The sequence below is a fragment of the Stegostoma tigrinum genome, chromosome 40 (assembly GCF_030684315.1).
Source record: "Stegostoma tigrinum isolate sSteTig4 chromosome 40, sSteTig4.hap1, whole genome shotgun sequence".
Lineage (NCBI taxonomy): Eukaryota > Metazoa > Chordata > Chondrichthyes > Orectolobiformes > Stegostomatidae > Stegostoma > Stegostoma tigrinum.
In genome coordinates, this window is record NC_081393.1 from 2,103,526 (window position 1) to 2,126,944 (window position 23,419).

The following is a 23,419-nucleotide window of genomic DNA, read 5'->3' on the forward strand; positions in this document are numbered from 1 at the left end:
TAAAACAGCCACTTAGCTGATCAATTTAAGATTTAAATTTTTAAAGTTAGGTTTAACATTAATTCTTTGGCTGAGGAAAGGTAGTTTATTTTAGATTCCAGGTGCTCTTGAAAGCTGCTCTTTTTAGGTTTTAATGACATTAAGAGACAATACCAACAAGTCGATTTAGAAGTGATGACTCAGCATATGCACTAAGAATGCATCTTAGGTAAAACAGGATTTGACAAAATTTAAGAGAATAGTTGTTACAGGGGTCTCCTGTCAAGGGCAGATAGGGGATTCGGCGGCGGTGAGTGTGAATCTAGAAAAGTATGTTGCTTTTTTGGTGTCAGTGTCCTGTCATTTCAAAATGTTTGAAGCATATTGTAAAAGGGGAGGAGGAGGAGACCAGAAGCTATCGGACATATTTGTGGCAAATGACAATGAGGGAAAGGTTAAGGCTTTGCAGAGCAGATGAAAGATTAGGTAGATTAATAAACAGAACCTCAAAAACAGTATCGTCAGGTTTACTCCCAGTGCCAAACTCAAATGAGGAAAAGAATAAATCAATAAAAGGAGATATATTAACGGTTTGAAGAGGTGGTGTAATGTTCAGGGATTCAGGGTTTTGGATCATTGGGGTCTCTTGCATGACAAAGACCTGTTCAGAAAGGATGGGGAGACAATGGCCGAGCAGCATTACTGCTGGACTGTTAATACAGAAACCACACGAATGTTCTGGAGATTTTACCCCAAACGTTGACTGGGGATGGCCATCATGTTAAAGGCTTGGATGAAGAACGTTAAATCGGTTCAAGAAAATTTTCTTCATCAATACATTAATGTTCCTACCAGAAAAGTAGCAAAACGATCTTCTCTTGGGTAATAAGACAGGGCAAGCAACTGAAACAAGAGGAGGGGAACATTTTGGGTCTGGTGATGGTAATTCTATTAGTTTTTTAATCATAATGGAAAAGGATAAGTCTTCATGAAAGGAATAGTTCTTAATTAGAATAAGGCATATTTTAATGCTATGAGACAACTTTCAGACGAGGACAGGAGTAGTCTGTTTGTAAATATACAGACAACAGCTAAGTCGGAGACTTTCAAGTGAGAGTTCAGAGTCGTCATGTTCCAGAGAGAGGAACAGGTAGAAAGCTGGCAGGGTTAGAGAACAATGGATGAATAAAGACAATAAGGCTGTAGTCAAGAATTGAAAGATCAGTTAGATTTAGACAACAAGGTGTGGAGCTGGATGAACACAGCAGGCCAGGCAGCAGAGGAGCAGGAAGGCTGATGTTTTGGGCCTTGACCCTTCTTCAGAAATAGGGTCTGAAGAAGGGTCTCGGCCCGAAACATCAGCCTTCCTGCTCCTCTGACGCTGCTTGGCCTGCTGTGTTCATCCAGCTCCACACCTTGTTATCCCAGGCTCTCCAGGATCTGCAATTCCTACTGTCTCTGAATTAGATTTAGACAACTGGGATCAAATGAATCTAAAAGCATAAAGTATGTCAGGGCATTTTTGAGGGGGGGGGGGGCGGCGGCGCAGAGAGGGGGTAGAGGGGGGTTAGAGGGGGGTTAGAGGGGGGTTAGAGGTGGGGGGGTGGGGGGGAGAGCTGTGGAAAGAGAGATCAGGAAGGCAGAGTGGAGATGCAACAGCCTTGGCAAATAAATTTCAGGAATAATCCAAAGACATTCTACAAATACATTCAGAGCAAGACTACAACTAGAGAGGGGGGGGTAGAGCCGCTTAAAAGTCAGAGGTCAGCTGTGTTGAATGTTAGAAAATGGGAGAGATATTAAAAGGTATATTTCACTTCAGTTTGTACTGTGGAGAAAAATGGAGACTACAGAATTCAGTGAAGTAAATATTAATCTTTTGAGAACAGTTCATTTTACAGATGAGCAAGTGCTGGAGGTCTTAGAAATCAAAGGCAGATAAACCTCCAAGACCTGATCAAATGTATCTCAAGAGGTTGTGGCAAGTTCTGCAGGGGCCTCTTGGAGAAATATTTCTACCACCTATAACTGCGGGTGAGGTGCCCAATAACTGCAGAGTGGCTAATGTTGTACCTTTGTTTAAGAAGGGATGTAAGGAGAAGTCTGGGAACTGTAGTCCTGAGAGTCTGACTTTGGTGGTGGGTGATGTTGGAACACATCCATCCTAGGACAAGCCAAAGAGAGACATGCATGAGAATTCCTAGAAGCATGGCATTCCAACCGGAACTCCATCAACAAACACATTGATTTGGAGCCCATCTACCACCCCCTGAGAAAAAGAACAGGAAATGACATCACCAACCCAAGGAAACCTAAACAGATAAATAGAAAGTGGGACATAACACCAGCGCTTCATCGGAGGCTCACTGATGATGTTACCTAGAATGGTGACGAAACATCTGAAAACTAACCTTCCAGCTCAGTGAGCAAACTCTCATCCAGGCAAGGAATGATTAGGGATAGTCAGCATGGTTACACATGCTGGACACACAAGGGAAACTGTGTGTCTCTAACTTGATTGAGTTGTTTTTAAAGAAGTAGCCACGAGGATTGATGAGGGCAGAATGGTAGACCATGTTTACTTGAACTTTGGTAAAGCCTTTGACATGGTTCCGCATGATAGATTAATGAGTAAGGTTAAGGTCACATGGGATTCAGGGTGAGCTTGTCAATTGGGTACAAAATTAACTTAATGGCACAAAACAGGGTGTGATAGTGGAACGTTAGTTTTTGGACTGGAGGCCTGTGACCTTGAGTGTTCCACAGGGATCAGTACTGGGTCCCATCATGGATACAAAGTGATTTAGATGTGAATACAGAAGGCATTGATTGTAAGTTCACAGCAGAGACCAAGATTGATGGAGGAGTGGATAGATAAGAATGTTTCCTAATATACAGTGAGGTCTTGATCAACTGGGTCACTGGGCTAAAGAGTGGCACAGTTTATTTTGGATAAAGGCAAGGGATTGTATTTTGGTAAAACCAACAAAGGCAAGACTTGTACAATGAAAATTATAGGCCTTAGACAGTGTTGTTGAAGAGCCATAGGGATTCAGGTACATAATTCTTACAAATTTATGAGATATGTAGAGATGGTGGTTTAGACAGCATTTAGCACATGTGCCTTCATTGCTCAGACCTTTTGAGTATAGGAGTTGGGACATGATGGTGAGGTTGTACAAGACATTGACAAGGCCTCTTCTAGAGGCCTGTGTGTAGTTCTGGTCACCCTGTCATAGGAAGGATATTATTGAGCTGGAGGAGATTCAGTAGTGGTTTATCATGAAGATGCTGGGAATGGAAAGTGCTGTCGGGAGGGGCTGTAATGAACTTCCTGAGGAAGTGGTGGATATATGTCCAATTATATGGATAGGGAAAGGTTTGGAGGGAGGGGGGCCAGGTGCAGGCAGATGGAGCTAATTTAGCTTGGGATTATGGTCAGCATGGACTGGTTGAACTAAAGGGTCTGTTTCTGTGTTGAGAGAGTCTATGATTGATTTTATTAACCTCTATAGAGGTCACCCTCAGCCTCCAGAGCTCAAAGTCATGCCAGCCTATCCAGCTCCTTTATATAGTTTTTACCTTCCAACACTGGCATCATCCTGGTAAACCCCGTCATTGGCCTTACCCAAAATACGACACCTCACATTTAAATAAATTCCATCCACCACTCCCCAGTCCCTTGGCCATCTGACCATGGGAGCATAGTACTCTGAAATAACAGAGTATGGCTTGGAAGGGGTGGACACCGGCAAGTTGTTTCCGTTAGGCAGGGAGACTAGGACCCATGGGCACAGCCTTAGAATTAGAGGGGCTAAATTTAACACGGAAATGAGACGACATTTCTTCAGCCAGAGAGTGGTGGGCCTGTAAGAATTCATTGCCGCGGAGCGCAGTGGAGGCCGGGATGTTAGATACCTTCAAGGCAGAGATCGACAAATTCTTGACCTCAGAAGGAATCAAGGGCTATGGGGAGAGCGCAGGGAAATCGAGTTGAAATGCCCATCAGCCATGATTTAAATGGCGGAGTGGACTTGATGGGCCGAATGGCCTTACTTCCACTCCTGTGTCTTATGGTCTAACAGTCACTGTCTGCTACACCACCTCATTTGGTGTCATCTGCAACTTACTAACCATGGCTTCGTCAGAGGCTCCCTGATGATGTTACCTAGAATGGTGGCGAAACGTCTGAAAACTAACCTTCCAGCTCAGCAAGCAAACTCACACCCAGAAACTCAACCTGAGCTACAAATCTTCTCAAAACTCGCTACTTACTAACCATATCTCCAAAATTCATGTCTGCGATGATACTATGGTTTTCAGAGCTTTATTTGGTTTTTCTTTTTAAGAAGTGGCTTTGAGCTGTAGGCACTGAGCTGGCTCTTCCAAACTGAAGTAAGCCACATCAGGCCTTGGGTTTTTTTTAGCAAAATGAAAAGTTGGAACATTAGAAGCAGCCTGAAGGCAGGCTCCCACAGAGCCAGGGATTTTGCACAGCATTCTGTAGTTGTTGGGGGTTTTGAAGCTGGCTATGTAAACCATTAAAACTAAAAGCTTGGGTTCTGTCTGCTGCTTGCAATCTGTTTACTGACTTAGCCAAGGGTGTGCCGTTTGAATGTTACTTTGTGGGAACGGCTGTTTAGCAAACTATTAGAGAATTCATGATTCTTGTTAAGTTTCTCAATTGAGTTCAAGTTAAGCAATTTCTTCCATTTGTACTTGAAGTGTAGGGCAAGAATAAAGTGTGTTTTGCTTAAAGCTGAGTCATTGAACCAATTCAATTACATGTGGAACACAAGAACTCACATTTACCCAAACTAAAATAATCAGTTAGGGCCCAGGCTACTTCCTCAATCCATTTGAAGGGGGTTCGGTTTGGTCTGGTTCTGACACAGCCTACATGATTATTGAATCTGAAGCCTGGCAGGTTAGTTTACTTCAAATGCAAACTTAATTCCAAAAGGGAAAGAAAAGTTTCAGGCTCCATCAACTACAATAAAAAGGTCCTGAAGCCCAAGATAGGAAAAAAGATAATCAAAATTCTCAGTTGCACCCCAATTGCTTCACATCTCCAGGCCTGAAGATCTAACTCTGCAGAAGAAAATTATTTCCTCCACACAGCCTTAGCATTTCTGTTTCACACAGGCGATCAATCCCTTGCATCAATCAATAGTAATCCATTAAGCCTTGCCTTCAGTTCCTGCATTTACCCATGTACCAGAGAGAGAGAGAGAGAGAGAGAGGCAGCACCACTGATGTATTAAAGGGTGAGCTTTATTCCAATTAATTGTATCGCAACATTCTACAAAAATAAGTTAGGTCCTTCCTCTGGGTTTTGCAGACGACCTGAAGGGAGAGTGAGAATAAAAGTGAAACAATTGGATGTCAGCAGCAACAAGAGGAGGAAGAAACTTGGTGAAAGGCATTCCATTGATCCAAGGACAAGGATCCTGTTTCACATCAAAGAATCATGCAGATTTCCAATAACAGCACTTGATTGCTAACAGCTCCTCCCAAGCTCAGCTTTCAGCTATCTGCAGTTCGTCAACTCTGGCCTCAACCAGAATCATGCAACAGCCTGTAACCATGGAGATGCTCTACCATGGAGAATCACCATGTCCCCCAACACCTCTCCCTGTTTCTTCCCTCCAGTAATATCCTCATGGAAGCTACGCTTGCACTTGGGTTTGGTCATTGAACAAACAGCTCCTGACATGGTGCAGTGGCAGTTTGACGGTGCTCCTTTGAAGAGCCAGATTTGAAAAGCACTGCAAGATCATCTTACTTTGTTGTGCCTTTCAAGCATCCCACTCAGTTTGGAGACCAACAGCTGAGAGACACTCTCTGCAAGTCAAGATGTGCAGTTTATTCTCACACAGTCACATATTGCTGGGTGTGCAATCAATGTTGTCGGCCACCAGTCAGTGAATAATTCACAGGAACATAAAAATCTGACCAGTCAGTCCAACCCCCACTAGGGACACTGAGCACAGCCAAAGCAGTGGGTCCAATGCAGCAGAAAACTGCTGAGGACATGCAACAAGCTAAAGGCAATACAACGCATCATTTCTGAGCGCACACCCTCAGTGGTCTGGCAACTTGCTGCAGCGTTGGTTTGCCAGAGCCCCCTTCACATTTGACTCAAGTGCACAGTACTCAAGAGCAAAGAGGGCTGGGGGGGTGGGGGCAGTATTTTCCACCCCATCAGTTCTAACACAGGGCTGGCTCGCCACGACCCTGTCCCGACTTACAGCCAAAGCCATCTCCTGGTCAGCCGTACACATGACATCTCAGCCAACTTAGTTTCCACAAGGCAGTTAAATCCTTGGCCTCTTACCTTGCAAAAATCAATTCCTCGGCTCTGTACAAAAAGCATTTATTTCTTCACAGCTACCTTCTTCGCCTTGCTCGACTCTTTCCCCTAGGGTATGCAAACATGTTCTCAGTTGACAGTGCACCCACTCACTCACCAACAGTTAAGCTCATTTCAAGGCAGACATTACCAAAGCTGTTTTCATCTGCACAACAGGAAAGCCTTCCTCTGCTGTAATTGACACTGTAGACTGCAATACGACAAGAAATATTTCACTGCCAAGGAATGGGCACACTTTTCAAAGGCATGACTGCAGCTCTGTCAGTGGGGTTGCCTCAGATCCTCAGTTCCAGTAGGGGAGGCTGTTCACAGAGCTGGCACCAGGGGGCAGTGTAGAGATGGAGACCTGGCCAGCAAAAGATTGCTGATTGGTTTGCAGAGGAGTGATGTTCTGGATGACAAGCTCTGAACTTCCTGCAAAGTGGGAAGAGAGCCTGGGGGAGAACTAAAAATCCTGACAGGAATCACAGGCAGGAGCCTGCCATTCAGCCTCTTGAGCACACACTGCTGTTCAATGCAGTCATGGCTGAACTCATCTCTGCCTCAGTTCCATAACTCTCCAACCCATGAACGTCTCTCCCCTTATATGCACTCAATGTAACATCATCTAGTGCACACTGGGGACAAGAGAAGATTCAGGACAAGAGGAAAGTTTAATGCTTGTTTTAAATCTGCTATCCCTCCTTCTAGAAAATCCACCTCTTGTCTCACATTGTCCCATCCACAGGGCAATATACTCAACATTTACTTTATCAAACCCCCTTCAGCATCTCTGATCTAATGCTTCTAAACTTGCAAATATGCTATATCTCAAACTTTTTCACCCAATCCCTCCATTAAATAAAGCCCACATTGCTAGAATCCATCTAGGATCACAGCCTTAACTGCCTCCAAATGCAACTTCATCCCTCAAGGGGACCAAAACCATACACAATACCCGAGACACAGACTCACTAATGCCTTGTACAATTACAGCAACACTTCCCCACTTGTGTACTCTACTCCTTAAGCAAGGCCAGAATTCTGTTGGCTTTGTTCATGCACCAGGACACCCAGGTCCCTCTGTCTGAAAACACTCAAGTTCCACAGTGTTTAGATAATCAGTTAGCTTTCTATTCGTCTAACTAAAATGGATAACTCCACTGAGTAAGTTACCCCAACCCCATGTGATCTCAGCTTGTGTCAGGCATCTCAAATGCCTTCCCAAAATCCAGATGCACAACATACACACAATTCCCATGAACCACTTGGCTAGTTACACCTTCAAAGAACTCTGCACAAATTAAATCAAACTGATTTACTCCTCCTGAAAGCATAGATTGTGTTTTGACTTGACAAACATCCAGTTATTGCTTCCTTAATAATGGATGATAACAGTTTCCAACAGACATTAAACTGGTTTAAAAGCTTCCTGTCTGTCTCCCTCGCTTTTCGAGCATAGCTACATCCAGGCACTTATTAAACTGTTATCACAGCAGATGCACCATCACTTCCTTCTTGAGCCTGGCTGCTCTCAATCCTGATCATTTGCTTAGTCATTCACACAATCATAAATCCCTACAGTGCAGAAAGATGCCAAATCCATCAGCTCCCTCAGTCCACACTGACCCTCCGAAGGGCATCCCACCCAGACCCACCCCTCAACCCAAACCCTTTAATCCACCTAACCTGCAATTCTTTGGAGTGAATGACAGCACCTGGAGCAAACTTGATGCTTGGATCAAACCTGGGTCCCTGACACTGAGGCAGCGACGTGAACCACTGAGCCACACTTAGTGCATGTTACCTGCTGTAACCTCTGCATTACCTGCTACTATTGGGATAGAGTCAGACAGCCTGGAAACAGACTGCCACTTCCTCCGACAGTTCATTCCACACATGAACCACCCTCTGCAAAATATTGTCCCTCAGGTCCCTTTTACATCTTATCCCTCTCACCTTAAACCTTTGCTCTCTGGTTTGGAGCTCCCTATCCTGAGGCCAGAGTGGTGTCATCGACCAGAAACTTGAAGCAAAATATTCACCATCTCAACCTTGTGTTCCCCACTATTAACTCACTTAACAGAGGAAAACAAAATCACTTCAGCTGTTGCCATCCCTTTTATGTAGTTACACAAGCTTTCACTGTAACTTTCATTGTGCCCAAGCTCTCTCCACCGACTGCTCTCTGATGAAGGGTCTAGGCCCGAAACGTCAGCTTTTGTGCTCCTGAGATGCTGCTTGGCCTGCTGTGTTCATCCAGCCTCTCATTTTATTATCTCTCTCCACTGACCTTGGTTTGAGGTTTTCCATAATCCTTTCCAAGTTAGTCCATCTGCCAGCTTACCACTCCCTTTTACAATGACATCAGCTTTCACTCTATTCTCTAGCATTATGAACTTCTTCACTTCATGCCCTCATTGTGCACGAGTAACTGGGCACAATCAGCTAGACATGGTCAGCCACAGGAGTCTTGCAGTTCAGCAAGTGGCATTCCTGAACCAGCCTACAACCACGCCCGCATGTTCCTCACACAAGAGAACAGTGGCAGTCATCTCCAGGATGAGCAGTGAATGCCCCAACAGTCAGAGACCAGCAATACCAAACAGGGGTGCAGCTCTGGAGCTAAGGGACAGCTTTCCAGAGTAAGAACATCTGAAATCTGTAGCCAAGAATTTATAGAACCTAAAGCATGGTGCACTGCATCTCACCAAAACAGCACTGTTCTGAGAAAATCATTTCCATTCACAGTGATGGCATGGTGGCTAAGTTGTTCGTGCTGCTGCCTCTCAGCGGCAGGGACCCTGGTTCAATTCCAGCCTTGGGTGACTGTCTGTGTGGGAGTTTGCACGTTCTCCCCTGCATCAGTGTGGGTTTCCTCTGGGTGCTCTGGTTTCCTCCCAGTCCAAAGATATGCAGGCGAGGGAGGATTGGTCATGCAAAATAACATCCAGGGCTGTACAGGTCAGTTGGATTAGCCATGAGAGATAGAGGGTTAAAGGATAGGATTGGGGAGCGGCGGGAAGCTCTTTGGAGTCAGTGCGATGGACCAAATGGCCTGCTTCCACACAGCAGAGATTTTATCAGCATTGCAGCTCTATGTTTCAGGGTATCAAAAACTCAACCACAAGGACTCCTGGTCTAGTCCCAGCTTGTTTGCTGTGTACAAGATGCACCTGCTCAAATAAAGCTCTTTTTAAAAAGGCAAGACAGTTAGTTGACAATTAACCATCTCCCTGGTTCTGTTGGTGTACAATCAGAAATCCAACTTGGAGCTGCTTTCAACAGAGTATGATTGATTTCTGTTTGGACAATAACTATGAGACAACCAGGTGTAACATGTTATAGACCAGTCACTGTCTGGAAAACAGCCATATCCAGTAAAACCGACAAACAGGAAGCAGACAGAGGTCAAAGCTTGTTCCTTCAGCTATTGCCACAGATATTTAAACCCTCCTGCCGGGAATAAACCAAACTTCTGGAATCCTACTGCTTCTTTCCAGGCACTTGCACGTCTAGCTCCTACAATCCTTACAACCTGCTTTCACTCCTGCCCCTAAAACACTGTCAAGCTTTTCTACCTGAGATAACAAGGAGTAGAGCCGGATGAACATGGGAGGCCAGGCAGCACAGGAACAGGAAAACTGACATTTCGGGCCTAGAGATAATAGCAGCTGCAGATGCTGGAGAATCCGAGCTAACAAGGTGTGGAATTGGATGAACACACATCAGGCCAAGCAGCAAGGCTGATGTTTCAGGCCTAGACCCTCTAGGCCCGAAGCGTCAGCTTCCCTGTTCCTGTGCTGCTTGGCCTCCTGTGTTCATCCAGCTCTACACCTTGTTAGCTCAGATTCTCCAGCATCTGCAGCTCCCGCTCTGTAACAGCTTTCCTATCTGATTGATTTGGAATTCTAGGGGACAGTGGAAAATTGTGGTAAGTTAGAGTATCATCCAAGGAAACAGACTTCCTCACTGTCACATCCATAATTAATTAACAACCTTCTGAAAATTCATGATTCATTTACTCAGTCTGCATTTTACATTCGACTCAAGATAAGCCTCAAGTCAGGCCGGGCGGCCCCTGATGGAACAAACTTCATAAGTCAGTTATTATTGGGGGCCCTGATGCACTCCAGCCCCACTGGCCTTGAAAGGCTTAAATCATGCCAGCCAACACTAACAGGGACCCAAGCCCAGATCTAACTGTGAAAGAGGTGCATACAGGCAGGAAACAATGACCCCCACCCCCATCCCCTCCATGGGCCACTCAAAGGTCACTTGAGCCAAGCCAAGGAGTAGGCCCAGAGGTAGACTCTGTCAACTGCATGCTCCCCTGAGCACAGGCTGGCCAGACATTAAGGAGCAAGGGGCTGTAGTACGACCAAGAGTTGAGGAGCAGCCCCTTCGTGCTTGGTGAACCCACTGCTAAGACGTTCCAGGAGATAATGAGAGGAAAAGCACTGGATCGACATTGCAAACTGTATGCTGCCCAATTGAAGAATTCACTTGGCTTTCATGGGTTACCTACACAAATGTAGGCAGCTCCCTCAAGCTAATGAGGGAGAGAAGAAGATCGGAGATTATAAAGCCTGGGGGTGGGGTTGGTGTGGATTGTAAAACCATGAACAGGCACACGCTGCCTAACAGCCAAGAAGCCTCAAAGGCAAGAGGTTGGCCTTCCTGCAGGCAGAGCTAACGGAGGGAACATGTCACCAGACAGTCACATTCCCACAAAGACATGAGAAGCAAACACTTGTGATAACAGACAGCACTTTCACAAAGCTTGCATGAGCAAACGGATCTAAATTTTGTACAAAGTCAAACAGAAACCTCACCTTTTTAGTGCGCAGCTCCTCACCAGATTCCTCTCTGCAAACAAACACACTGGTGAACATTGACTGAGCCCTTCAAATCCTGAAGTGTTTGGGGATGATAAGTTAAACAGGTACTCACTCTGACTTCTCGGCTTCTAACTTTTTCTTCTGAAAGAGAAAAAGGTGTGGGAACTAGGTCAGCTTTTGGAAAGGATTCTTGAAGACCCATGAAAGGGGGCGGGGGAGGGGGGTGCAGAAAGGCAGATACCTTTGAGAGGCCAGCTTTTTTGGTGGATGCAGGTCTTTTTGCTGGTTTTGGGGGTGTTTCCACTTCTTCTTCTTCCTCCTCCTCCTCCTCCTCCTCTTCCTCCTCACCCTCTTCCTCCTCACCCCATGGATAGTCTTCTACTGGAGAGTCAACAGAAGAAACTGTTCCATGAGGATTGACCTGTTTGAGCCTGGATTATGATCATTGGAACATGCATGAGAGCTAACATGTGTTTTCTATATAGCTCAATGTCACCTCTTACTGCTACATTTGGAATTCACCAGCAAACAAATTTACTCTGACTCAAAATGAAAAAGAATTATGAGCTGGCACATTTCCTGTCAATAGACAGAATTTCTATGGTCCATTATCTAAGGATACCAGGGTCAGGCAGTTAACTAAAATTTTCCAGGGCTTGAGACGCTCCTAAACAGACATGCACATACCCCCCTGCCCTCTCGAGCCACTGCTGTCCATAATGCCCCTTAGCGAGGGAATTCCAGGATTTTGAGTCAGCAACAGTGACGTATTTCCAAGTCAAGATGGTGAGCGGCTTGGAGGTGGTGGTTTTCCTGTGTATCTGCTGCCCTTGTCCTTCTAGAGAGAAGTGGTCATGGGTTTGGAAGGTGCTGCCTGAGGATCTTTGGTGAATTTCAGCAGTGCATCTTGTAGATGGTACACACTGCTGCTCAGTCTGGGTGGTGGAGGGAGTAGATGCTTCTGGAATTAGTGCCAAGTGAGCAGCATTGTCCTGGATGGTGTGGAGCTCTGTGGGTGATGTTGGAGCTGCCCCCATCCAGGGCAAGTGGAGAGCATTCCACCACACTCCTGAATTGTTAACTCTTTCCCAAAACATTGTGCTGGATATCTGAAACAAGAAGCAAGAACACTGGAAATAATCAGATCAAACAGCATTTGCCGAGTGAGAGACAGAAGTAACACAGCCCAAGTTACTCCCATGATTTCAGTTTGTTTCCCACCTTCAGCCTTGCCCCTTTATTTCAAAGTGAATCCTTGATCATCCTGAAACTGCTGCCCAACTTCAGTACAAACTCGTTTAATACAGCAAACTTCTTCACATCTCTTGCTCAGTCAGGGATGGGCTTTCTACTCTTGTATGCCATGTGGGCACAGCCCATCCTTCATCACCTTGGGCTGGCATGTCTTGCTGAGCCATTGTGAGGCCAAGGGAAAGTCACCCATACCTCAGATTTTCCTGCCCCAATCAGCATTTGTGAAGCAAGCGGCTTTTCAGCTACAACTGCCAATAGCTCCACAGTCAATTAGTTTAGCTTTCCACTCCAAGCAGATCACCTTGGCTGGATACAGTCTGCTGGTTAAGCTAATATTCCACCAACTCAGGGAGATTGGGCAAGGAAAGGAGGTTGAGGAAGAAAAAAGACTCAAAGCCAGCACAGACCAAGTGAGAACGCAACAGAGAGTGACAGCAAGTTGCTCTGTGTACTTACAAACCATGTTCTGTCCGGTGATGTAAACAGGCCCAGACCCACTCTTCAGTCTGAAGGTAACAGGGGGGGTCAGCTCAATACCACAGATGATGGTCTGGAACCAAAAACCAATGAGCCAAGTCAACACTGTATAAAAACACAGGGGCGGGGGGGCAGCAGCAGTGCACAAACAGGGCAAACTCAACACAAACAGGAGCAACAGAGTGCAGGACAAGGCCATGCTACAGGATATAGTTAGAGAGGTCACTGTCACAAAATGGCCACAAACATCGTTCAAAATGTGCAACAGTAGGCAGATAGGAAACTCCTGAAACAGCCACATTGAGGAGCTCAAAGACTAACCATTGGTAAGATGGATAGCTGCAGTGTCGCTATTGGAATGGGAGCGCTCTCATCCTCTGGTACAATCTCCACAATGTTCATTTCATCCTTTGCAGCAGCACCCAAACAGATCTACAAGTTAAACAGACACACTGAGCCTTAGATAGGTGTACAGAACCAAAAAAGCAGCAAGTTCACCTGACAGAGAGCAGACTTGGTTTCCATCAAATAGGGAGAACTGAAAAGAGTGACATGCCTGGATTCCATCACTCTTTCACTGTGCCTATTTCTCAACTTTCAGTAGTCTGTAACTCTTCTGCACAAGTTCAACGCTCAACCCACAAACTAGGGCACAGCTACTTCTCCCTCAAACCAGCCCTACTCATGGTGTTCAACCTGCCAGGTTAGCATTGTGTAAAAACCTGAGAGCTTCAGTTACACTGGGCCATGAGCCCCATCATCCCAACATTCCTGTAAGAATGAGGTTGATCAAGAATGAGCTCTTTTTAAATTCACTTGAGACACGTGGGAGTTGCCGCCTGGGCCCCTCGACATAGCAGCTTAGGTGATGAGCTACTGTCAACCCTGTTCTCCTACACGTCATCCAAATGCACAGGCCGGGCTCCTCTTGCACACATCTGCATCACCCAGTAAACCAGCTAGATCATGGCAGAATTTCCTTCCACCTCCAAAAATACCGTACCCCGACAAGCGATGGGCTCTGCCTGGCTCATACTGAATCATCTCACCTCATGCCCAGACGCAAGGACTCTGAACACAAGAGCTAGAGTCATGCAGCATGGAAGCAGACAGACACACAGACACACAGACACACAGACACACAGACACACAGACACACAGACACACAGACACACAGACACACAGACACACAGACACACAGACACACAGACACACAGACACACAGACACACAGACACACAGACACACAGACACACAGACACACAACTGATCCTCATGTCTTCAAAATCTTGCCTTTCAACCTTAAAAAGATGACCCTTAGACTTGAAATCCCTATCCCTTCAGAAAGGGAGCCTGTCAACCACCTCATCTATACCCCCCATTATTCTATACAGATCTACAGAGTCACCCCTCTACCTTCTACACTTCAGGAAAAATGCTGAAATTATCCCACCTCTCCTTAGAATTCAACCCCACCATTCCTGACAACATCCTGGTAAAAATCACAGCCGATTCCTCTTCAGTTGAATAATACCCTTCCAGCGATGTAGTGAACACAAGTCTCTGTTCTGGAACCCCTCCAAGGCCATACTTTTATCTGCAAAAAGTCCCACCCTTGTTTCTTTTACAAAAAAAATGCTACAGTCGACAACTCCGGTCATCAATTCTCCAGGAATTCACCAATTATCTTCCCTCTGTTCAACACCAACCAGCCCGGGATAAATGAGACGGTCCCGAGGTCTCACTCGCTTTGCACTGAACTTCTCACTGCCAAGTGTCCATGGGGAGGGAGCAAGCTGGGCAAGAACGCATACGTACTGGATGGCATTATTGTACTGAAAGCCCCAGGGATATTGATGACCTGAGCTGACAGCGTTTGGTAACTCCTGGCAAATGGCACAGACCCCAACTGGCATTAAACAGCGAGAGATCTGTGGGCAGTTAACAATCACATTACCGTCTTCAAAACCAATTGATGTTCACAGAGCTCATCATCTGTAATTTCAAACTTCTGCATCAGCTGATTTGCGTTCAACTCACAACCTGCAATGAAATACAAGCAATGATGCGGGCTCTGTTCCTTTTCATTTCCAGCATCTTTTCAATTCATTCAGTCGTGCAATAAGGACATGGCAGGCCAGTGCTGACTGCCTGGACAACATTGCTGTGTCCCTGAAGTTAAGTGACCAGCAAAGCACAGCACATGGTCTTTGCTAAGAGGATGACATGCGAACCAGGAGGTTTTAATTCAAACTGGAACCGTTTGCTGTTCAATGGAATTCTTGCGGGTGAGAATTCTCCACCGCCATCCACACAGTCACAGCACATTCAAAATTACTAAATCCCGAATAGTGATAACACTGAAGCTGGATGAACACAGCAGGCCAAGCAGCAGAGAAGCAGGAAAGTTTGACATTTCAGGTCGAGACCCTTCTTCAGAAATACTGCTTGGGCTGCTGTGTTCATCCAACTCTGCATCTTGTTATCAACACATTTAGGAGTCATTCACAGGGTACAGCTCTCAGCTGTTTGTGTAGCCCTCAGAACGGTGTGTCTAACAGGAGCTGTGCCCCTGATGTTGGCCAGCACTTCTTAAACAATCCAGACAGTGCAAAAAAATGACAGCGCAAACTGATTCAAGATTACCAAATGAGTCAGCGGTGTGATAGATTAGCACGTGTGTTAGAAGCTTTTTAAACACAGGACTCATGTAGACGACAAAGAACTGACATTTACTTTGCACTCCACTATTGGAAAAGTAGTCATTGAGACTTAACTTCTGTCGCATGGCCCAGGAGAACACAGTGACCAATTCATCCACCTGTCTCAAATAGACACTTCCTGATCCATCTGTGTCAATAAGAGCCCAACGAAGAAAGAAACAACCATGCCAAACCCCTCCCCCACCTCCTAGCCCTCAGGCAGTTGCCCTTTTCCAAGGCCAGCTTGTTGTAGCTCCTCAGCTTTGGAGGCAATAAGGCAAAAAACTTACACTGCCTCTGTCACTGCTAAAGCAGTGCTGGAAAGGAGAAACAGGAACATCACACAACTGTGAAATGTAATAGCAGGATGCCTCAACATCAGCAATGGGCAAGTCAGAAAAAAAAAGGATAAACCGTAAAGCTATCAAATTACAAAGAGCGTTTGAGAGAATGCTGATGGGTCCTTACTCCATAAAACAGCAACAGGCCTGTCTGATTTGCTGGTGACACTTTTGTTTGAAGTCATTCTTGAGCGTTCTAAATAATAAACAGAAAAAAAAGCTTTCAAATACTTAAAACTTGACAGTAGGAAACACCAACTCCAAAATTATTATATTAAACAAACAGCAGGGGGAAAAAAAAATCACATTTTGCCAGCTCAGAAAAAGGGGGAAAAATTGTATAATCCTTTCCAAAGCCCAACAAGGGGGCCTTCAATCAACAGCGATCTTGTCAAACCACCAACAGCAGAGTTTTGCTTTCACAAAATGGGTTTCAGACATTGAAAAGGATTTGAAGGGAGACTAACTCAGGTCAGGGGAAACCTTGGATCAGAAACAAATAATTTTAGAAGAGAAAATGAGAAGGGAAGGGACAAAGAGAGCAGGAAGTGATGGCTTGGGGGGCATAACATAAATAAGTTTGAACAGTAAAAAAAGTGATATTAAGCAGAAAACAACAATGGAAAACCCATAACGAATGGGGATTTGGGAAAGTGACAATATTTAACTCTCAACACCTCATAGCCAGCAGCAGCTGCCAGAGTAACAACAGAAAACACTGTGTAAACCATTTAAAGCAGCCTCTATCCACCAGGACATAATTATAATAAAAATCTTTCAGCAGATAAAGGGAAACATCCTGGCAGAACTTGCAAATATACCTACCCTCCTTTAATCCAAAAATGGAACAAATAAAAAACAGGAACACAGTCACGCTCAGGTTTTTATAAATCAAGTTGCTCTCATGGCAGCTGAACAGGATTGTGCATTAACTTCAATTAATGGGCTTCACCTATTAACCTTTTCAATGCCACACTGTCCACAGCATCAAGAAAGGGCTTGCATTTATATAGCACCTTCCACAATCGCAACACATCCTTAAGCAAGTCGCAGTCACTGAAAGGAGCTTGAAATGCTGTCACTGTTGTAACGTGGGAATATTTTGCACAAATGACAATCAATCCTGTGAACAGCATCAAGATCAGTGATTAGATCACTTTGTTTCATGATGTTAGTTGAGAGTCAAATCTTGCATGAGAATACTGGGGAGAAATTCCCTCCTCTTCTTCAGAGATTAGAGATGGAAAGTCTCCCATACGCTTGACTGCATGACAGACCCTTGCTTTCCCTTCTGAGACAATACAGCTCAGGAAGGGTCAACCTAAACAATGTGCTCAAGTCTTCAATTAAGATCCAATTGAAATAAACTCACACTCTCTCTCTCTGTCTCACTGACAAATTAGCTCATGCCCTTCACCCAATTACCAGTTAGTTTTATGACTTCTTATCCCCAAATGTTGGTCCCAACTTTTTCTAAACTGTCCTGATTACTCATGAATCAAAATGGGCCTTTCTGATGACATTCATTTTGAATATAGGCCATTGTTACCTGATACTGTCCTTTATAATTGATCCCTGACTGGGACAGTCACAGAGGAACGACAGCCCTATCCCACACCACATGGCCACCAAACCCTATGTCCAATGCGACTATGAGATCATCCCCATCATAGCAACACAGCTTCATTCCAGCTGCCGCGAGAAGGCTTGAAAACATTTCAGTTTTCTCCCAGCTCACCCACTTCAGCTCCTCCTGGCCAGCTTCTCACTTGCCATTCTCCAGAAGTGACCTGTCGATTGATTCACACAAAGCTTAGGTCACCCATCACACTCCCTTCTCAAGAACTGACACTGGCCCCTGGTCCAACGCCATCATTTCCATCATTACTTTGACATCCCTCCAGGGACAGCTACAGAAACCTCCTCCAGCCTGCATCCTTCCTCATCTCTGGAATTCGGGCCTATGAGCTTTCCCTTTTTGCTTCACTCCACCTCGAGGATCAGCTCAAGGGTTTGGAACTCTCCGACTAAGTCATAGAGTCATAGAGATGTACAGCATGGAGACAGACCCTTCGGCCCAACTTATCCATGCTGACCAGATATTCCGAATTAATCTAGAGATAATGGGAACTGCAGATGCTGGATCTTAATCTAGCCCCATTTGCCAGAATTTGGCCCATATCCCTCAAAACCCTTCCTATCCATGTACCCACCCAGATGCCTTTTAAATGTCGTAACTGTACCAGCTTCCACCACTTCCTCCACCAGCTCGTTCTAGACACGTACCACCCTCTGTGTGAACAAGTTGCCCCTCACGTCCCTTTTAAATCTTTCCGCTCTCTAAGCTTATGTCTTCTAGTTTTTGGACTCCCCCCCACCCCTTCCACCCTGGGAAAAAGACCCGACTCACCCTATCCATGCTCCTCATGATTTTATAAACTTTATTAAGGTCACCCCTCAGCCTCTGACTTCCAATTGAGTGACAACCCAAGAAGACCCAGAGATGATCCACCCTGACCTCTGAGAAAGCCACTTTCGTGAGAGATAGAAAGAGAGAGAGAGAGAGTGAGAGAGAGAGCCAGCCGTATATCAGAGAGAAGGGAGATTCCAACAGCCCAGCTCAAATAAATGGATCATTGTGGATAATATCCTTTCTCAGGTGGTTGGAGCTACGTAAAGAGTAAAAAGATTGTGGGATTTCATGAAATACTCACACAGTGTTGTTAAATAAGAATATTTTGTTAAAAAAATCAAGTTGAACCACAAAGCAAATTCAATGCCCCTTTGCTTACCTGAACCACAACAGTGCATTGTTACAGTGTTTTTCATAAATAAGCTACTTGAAGGCTCCAAATGAAATCCAACACTATCTTCAGGTGCTCCTGGGGTGCCATGCAACTCAGCATCCAGCAAACAGGAGAGTCCCGGCACTCAACTTCCTGCAACCTCATTCCCTGTTAAATTCAGGAGGTTTTATCAGATACTCAACTTGTCAAATAGAGACTTTGGAGAGGCTACACGCTTGAAGTGATTGGCATGAACGTGAAGGGTACTTGTTTTTGTGATGTAGACATTCACTGTAACGGTCTCATCTCACCTTAATATGTTAAGTGACTGAAGACCCTCAGGTTGTTCGGAAGTACAATCATCGACACTTCCTTCTGGATATGTTTCCAAAGCAGCCTGGGAAGGCACCACTATTCAAGAATGATACACAATCTTCAATAAAACCTACTGTTGGCTCAACATCTCAGTGAGCAGGAACTTCACTTCTCAGCAATCATTTTAGTGTCCACATTGAAAAATTAACCTCCCTGTCCCACCAATTACTCTGATGATGCTAATAGCAAGGTTAAAGTCTGAATTCCTGACCGCGTATCTCAAAGTATTAAGAGAAGATAGACGTCATGGTTAGTAAGTTTGTGGAAAACACCAAAATTGGTGGCATAGCAGACAGTGAGGAAGGATTTCTAATATTAGAAAGGGATATTAATCAAATGGGTCAATGGTTTGAAAAGTGGCAGGAGGAGTTCAATCTGGATAACGTGAGGTACTGCAGTTTGGTCCAACAAAATGGGTAGGGCTTATACAATCAATGTTAGGGCCTTGGGCAGTGTTGCAGAACAGAGTGACCTAGGGGTGCAGGTTCACAGTTCTTTGAAGTTTGCATCACACATAGGCAGGGTGGTTAAAGATGCATTTAGCACACTTGCCTTCATTGCTCAGTCCTTTGAGTACAGGAGTTGGGAAATCATGTTGAGCATGTACAGGACGTTGGAGAGATCTCTTCTGGAATGACATGTCCAGCTCCGGTCTCCCAGTTATTAAGCTGGTGAGGGTTCAGAAGAGATTTACCAGGATGTTGCCAGGTATGGAAAATGTGAGGGATAAGGAAAAGCTGGACAGGCTGGGGTTTTTTTCTCTGGAGTGCAGGAGGTTGGGAGGCGGCCTGATACAAGTTTATAAGATAACGAGGGGTATGGGTTGAGTTAATGGCAGTTGGCATTTCCCTGTGGGGATTTCAAGACCGGGGGCACATTTTTAAGGTGAGAGGACAGAGATTTAAAAAAGGACCTGGGGGGGGCAATGTTTTTACACAGAGGGTGGTTCGTGTGTGGAATGAGCTTCCCAAGGAAGCGATGGATACGGGTACAATTACAATGTTTAAATGGTATTTGGATGGGTTTATGAATCGGAACGGTTTGGAGGGGCGTGGGCCAAGCACGGGCAGGTGGGAATAGTTTAGTTTGGGATTATTTTCAACATGGACTGGTTGGATCAAAGGGCCTGGCTCCATGCTGTATGACTCTATGTGACTCTGTGAAAATAGCCCCAGCCTATTTAGCCCCTCCCTACAGCTCACACCCTCCAACCCTGGTAACATCCTTTCAAATCGTTTCTGAACTCTTTCAAGTGTTACAGGACCCTAGTGAGACCAGAATTGGACACAGTATTCCAATAGTGGCCTAACTGATGCCCTGTGCAGCTGCAATATGACCTCCCAACTCCTATACTCAACACACTGACCAATAAAGATGTGTACCAAACACCTCCTTCACTGTCCTGTCTAGCTGTGAGTCCACTTTCAAAGAGCTCTGAACCTGCTCTCACTCCCAAGGACCTGACCATTAAGTGTATATGCCCTGCCCTGATGTGCCTTTCCGAAATGCAGCACCTCACTTCTATCTAAATTAAACTGCATCTGCCTCTCCTCGGCCCATTGGCCCATCTGATCGAGGTCCTGTTGTACTCTGAGGTAATCTTCTCTACTCTACCACCAATGTCGGTGCGATCTATAAACTTGCTAACTATGTTCACATCCAAATCATTCATAGAAAAGACAAAAAGGAGTGGAAGCAGCACTTAGACAAGTTCTGTGGAGAGGGTAGCTCAACCCGAAACATTAATTTCCCTCCACGGATGCTATGAGAACTGCTGAGCTTTTCCAGCAATTTCTAATTTTGTCTCAAATATGTTTGCTGTTTTGTTGACAGCCTTTTTGACTCTCTCTGTCTCCTCCTCTCAACCTCACATTGGGTATCCTGGTGTGTCCTGACACAGCTCAGTGCCAGATCCGTTTCATACTGCCTCTGGGAAGAGTGTTGTGTTGGTTTCTCTGTGAAAGCGACTTCCTGAAGCTAAAAGGATACTGAATATTAAGCTCAGTCTGAAGCTGCCCTGATGCAGTGTTGAAAGGAGCGCACTGAGTGATGGTTCCAGGGCAGGTAACTCCCATCTCCGAAACCCAGCTCCCTTTCCCAAGTCCCATTCGATCCGAACAACTGACTACACACCAGAATCATGAGGAGAACAAGACACTGTCAGCCTGAACACAAACGTCTTTACGAGGTTCCCCTGAGATCTAAATTATCGATAAAATGCCAAAACAGCACAGTATGAGTGCTCATTCGACTGTGAACAACTCGAAAACCCACGATTGGAAACGAAGACTGAAATTGCTGGAGACATCGGGAAAATTGTGGGGGAGGTGATGGTTTGAGCAATATTATTGTGAGACTATGAGAATAAATTGATTAGGGATAGTCAGTACGGTTTTGTGAAGGGAAGGTCGTGCCTCACAAACCTTATTGAGTTCTTTGAGAAGGTGACCAAACAGGTAGATGAGAGTAAACCGGTGGATGTGGTGTATATGGATTTCAGCAAGGCGTTCGATAAGGTTCCCCATAGTAGGCTATTGTACAAAATGCGGAGGAATGGGATTGTGGGAGATATAGCAGTTTGGATCGGAAATTGGCTTGCTGAAAGAAGACAGAGGGTGGTAGTTGATGGGAAATGTTCACCCTGGAGACCAGTTACTAGTGGTGTACCGCAAGGGTCGGTGTTGGGTCCACTGCTGTTTGTCATTTTTATAAATGACCTGGATGAGGGTGTAGAAGGATGGGTTAGTAAATTTGCAGACGACACTAAGGTCGGTGGAGTTGTGGATAGTGACGAAGGATGTTGTAGGTTACGGAGAGACATAGATAAGCTGCAGAGCTGGGCTGAGAGGTTGCAAATGGAGTTTAATGCAGACAAGTGTGAGGTGATGCACTTTGGTAGGAGTAACCGGAAGGCAAAGTACTGGGCTAATGGTAAGATTCTTAGTAGTGTAGATGAGCAGAGAGATCTCGGTGTCCATGAACACAGATCCTTGAAAGTTGCCACCCAGGTTGACAGGACTGTTAAGAAGGCATACAGTGTTTTAGCTTTTATTAATAGAGGGATTGAGTTCTGGAACCAAGAGGTTATGCCACAGCTGTACAAACCTCTGGTGCGGCCGCACTTGGAGTATTGCGTACAGTTCTGGTCACCGCATTATAAGAAGGATGTGGAAGCTTTGGAAAGGATGCAGAGGAGATTTACTAGGATGTTGCCTGGTCTGGAGGGAAGGTCTTAGGAGGAAAGGCTGAGGGACTTGAGGCTGTTTTCATTAGAGAGAAGAAGGTTGAGAGGTGACTTAATTGAGACATATAAAATAATCAGTGGGTCAGATAGAGTGGATAGGGAGAGCCTTTTTCCTCGGATGGTGACGGCGAGTACGAGGGGGCATAGCTTTAAATTGAGGGGTGAAAGATATAGGACAGATGTCAGAGGTAGTTTCTTTACTCAGAGAGTAGTAAGGGAATGGAACGCGTTGCCTGCAACGGTAGTAGATTCGCCAACTTTAGGTACATTTAAGTCGTCATTGGATAAGCTTATGGACGTACGTGGAATAGTGTAGGTTAGATGGGCTTGAGATCGGTATGACAGGTCGGCACAACATCGAGGGCTGAAGGGCCTGTACTGTGCTGTAATGTTCTATGTTCTATGTTCTATGTTAATCCAGAAACTCAGCAAATGTTCTGGGGACCCGGGTCTGAATCCCACCATGGCAGACGATAGGATTTGAAATCAATAAAAAATAAATCTAGATTTAAGAGTCTAAAGATGGCCATGAATCCATTGTCGATTGTCAGAAAAATCCATCTGGTTCACTAATGTCCTCCAGGGAAGGGAACTGCCATCCTCGCCAGGTCTGGCCTACATGTGACTCCAGACCCACAGCAATGACCTATAGCAGCTTGTTTCACAAGCTCCTGGGCAGGTAGGGTTAGGTAATAAAAGCTGACCAGTCCAGCAATGCTCACATTCTGTGAATAAATTGTAGCCAATACACGAGGCTGTATTGAAACAAGTCCAAGTCCATCTGAGCTTCGCCTGGAAGATGGGGCCATGGGAGCTGGTGTGAGGAAGCAGCACCGATAACATCGCCTCAGATAGATATTTATGGATGTGAACTCTTCTCCTTGTCCTCCTGTGCCACACAGGAATAAATAATTCTTCTCCTTCATCCATTCACTCTTTCAGTGTTTTGCTACTGCCTACCCACTGCCATTCCTTTCGGGAATGTCTCGCTGAGAATTATCGACAACACAGACCTCATCCCATCATCCTTTCCGGGGAGATTCAGGACCCGAGACTCAGCATCAACTCT

At 45.2% G+C, this 23,419-nt stretch overlaps 1 protein-coding gene across 1 annotated transcript; it reads right to left on the reverse strand.

Annotated features, from left to right (window-relative positions):
* Window positions 1-5,244: 5,244 nt before the first annotated feature.
* Window positions 5,245-16,859, reverse strand: npm2b (nucleophosmin/nucleoplasmin, 2b). The gene is made up of 10 exons (XM_048523219.1): window positions 16,771-16,859; window positions 16,073-16,141; window positions 14,860-14,945; window positions 13,225-13,335; window positions 12,883-12,976; window positions 11,414-11,553; window positions 11,285-11,313; window positions 11,167-11,200; window positions 6,317-6,400; window positions 5,245-5,325 (listed from the first exon to the last, which is right to left on the reverse strand). The coding sequence occupies exons 2-9, from the start codon at window positions 16,128-16,130 to the stop codon at window positions 6,356-6,358; spliced, it is 597 nt and encodes a 198-aa protein (XP_048379176.1). The 5' UTR covers window positions 16,131-16,141; window positions 16,771-16,859; the 3' UTR covers window positions 5,245-5,325; window positions 6,317-6,355.
* Window positions 16,860-23,419: the final 6,560 nt, after the last annotated feature.

What these genes read in the sequence shown, in the direction of transcription:
- npm2b (XM_048523219.1), bottom strand. Translation starts at nt 16,130, where the DNA reads ATGACTTCAAACAAAAGTGTCACCAGCAAATCAGACAGGCCTGTTGCT. An exon ending in GCCTGTTGCTGTTTTATGGA is followed by an intron (nt 14,946 to 16,072) that starts GTAAGGACCCAT and finishes ATTTCATTGCAG; the next exon opens with GTTGTGAGTTGAACGCAAAT. An exon ending in AGGAGCTGCGCACTAAAAAG is followed by an intron (nt 6,401 to 11,166) that starts GTGAGGTTTCTG and finishes TGCATACCCTAG; the next exon opens with GGGAAAGAGTCGAGCAAGGC.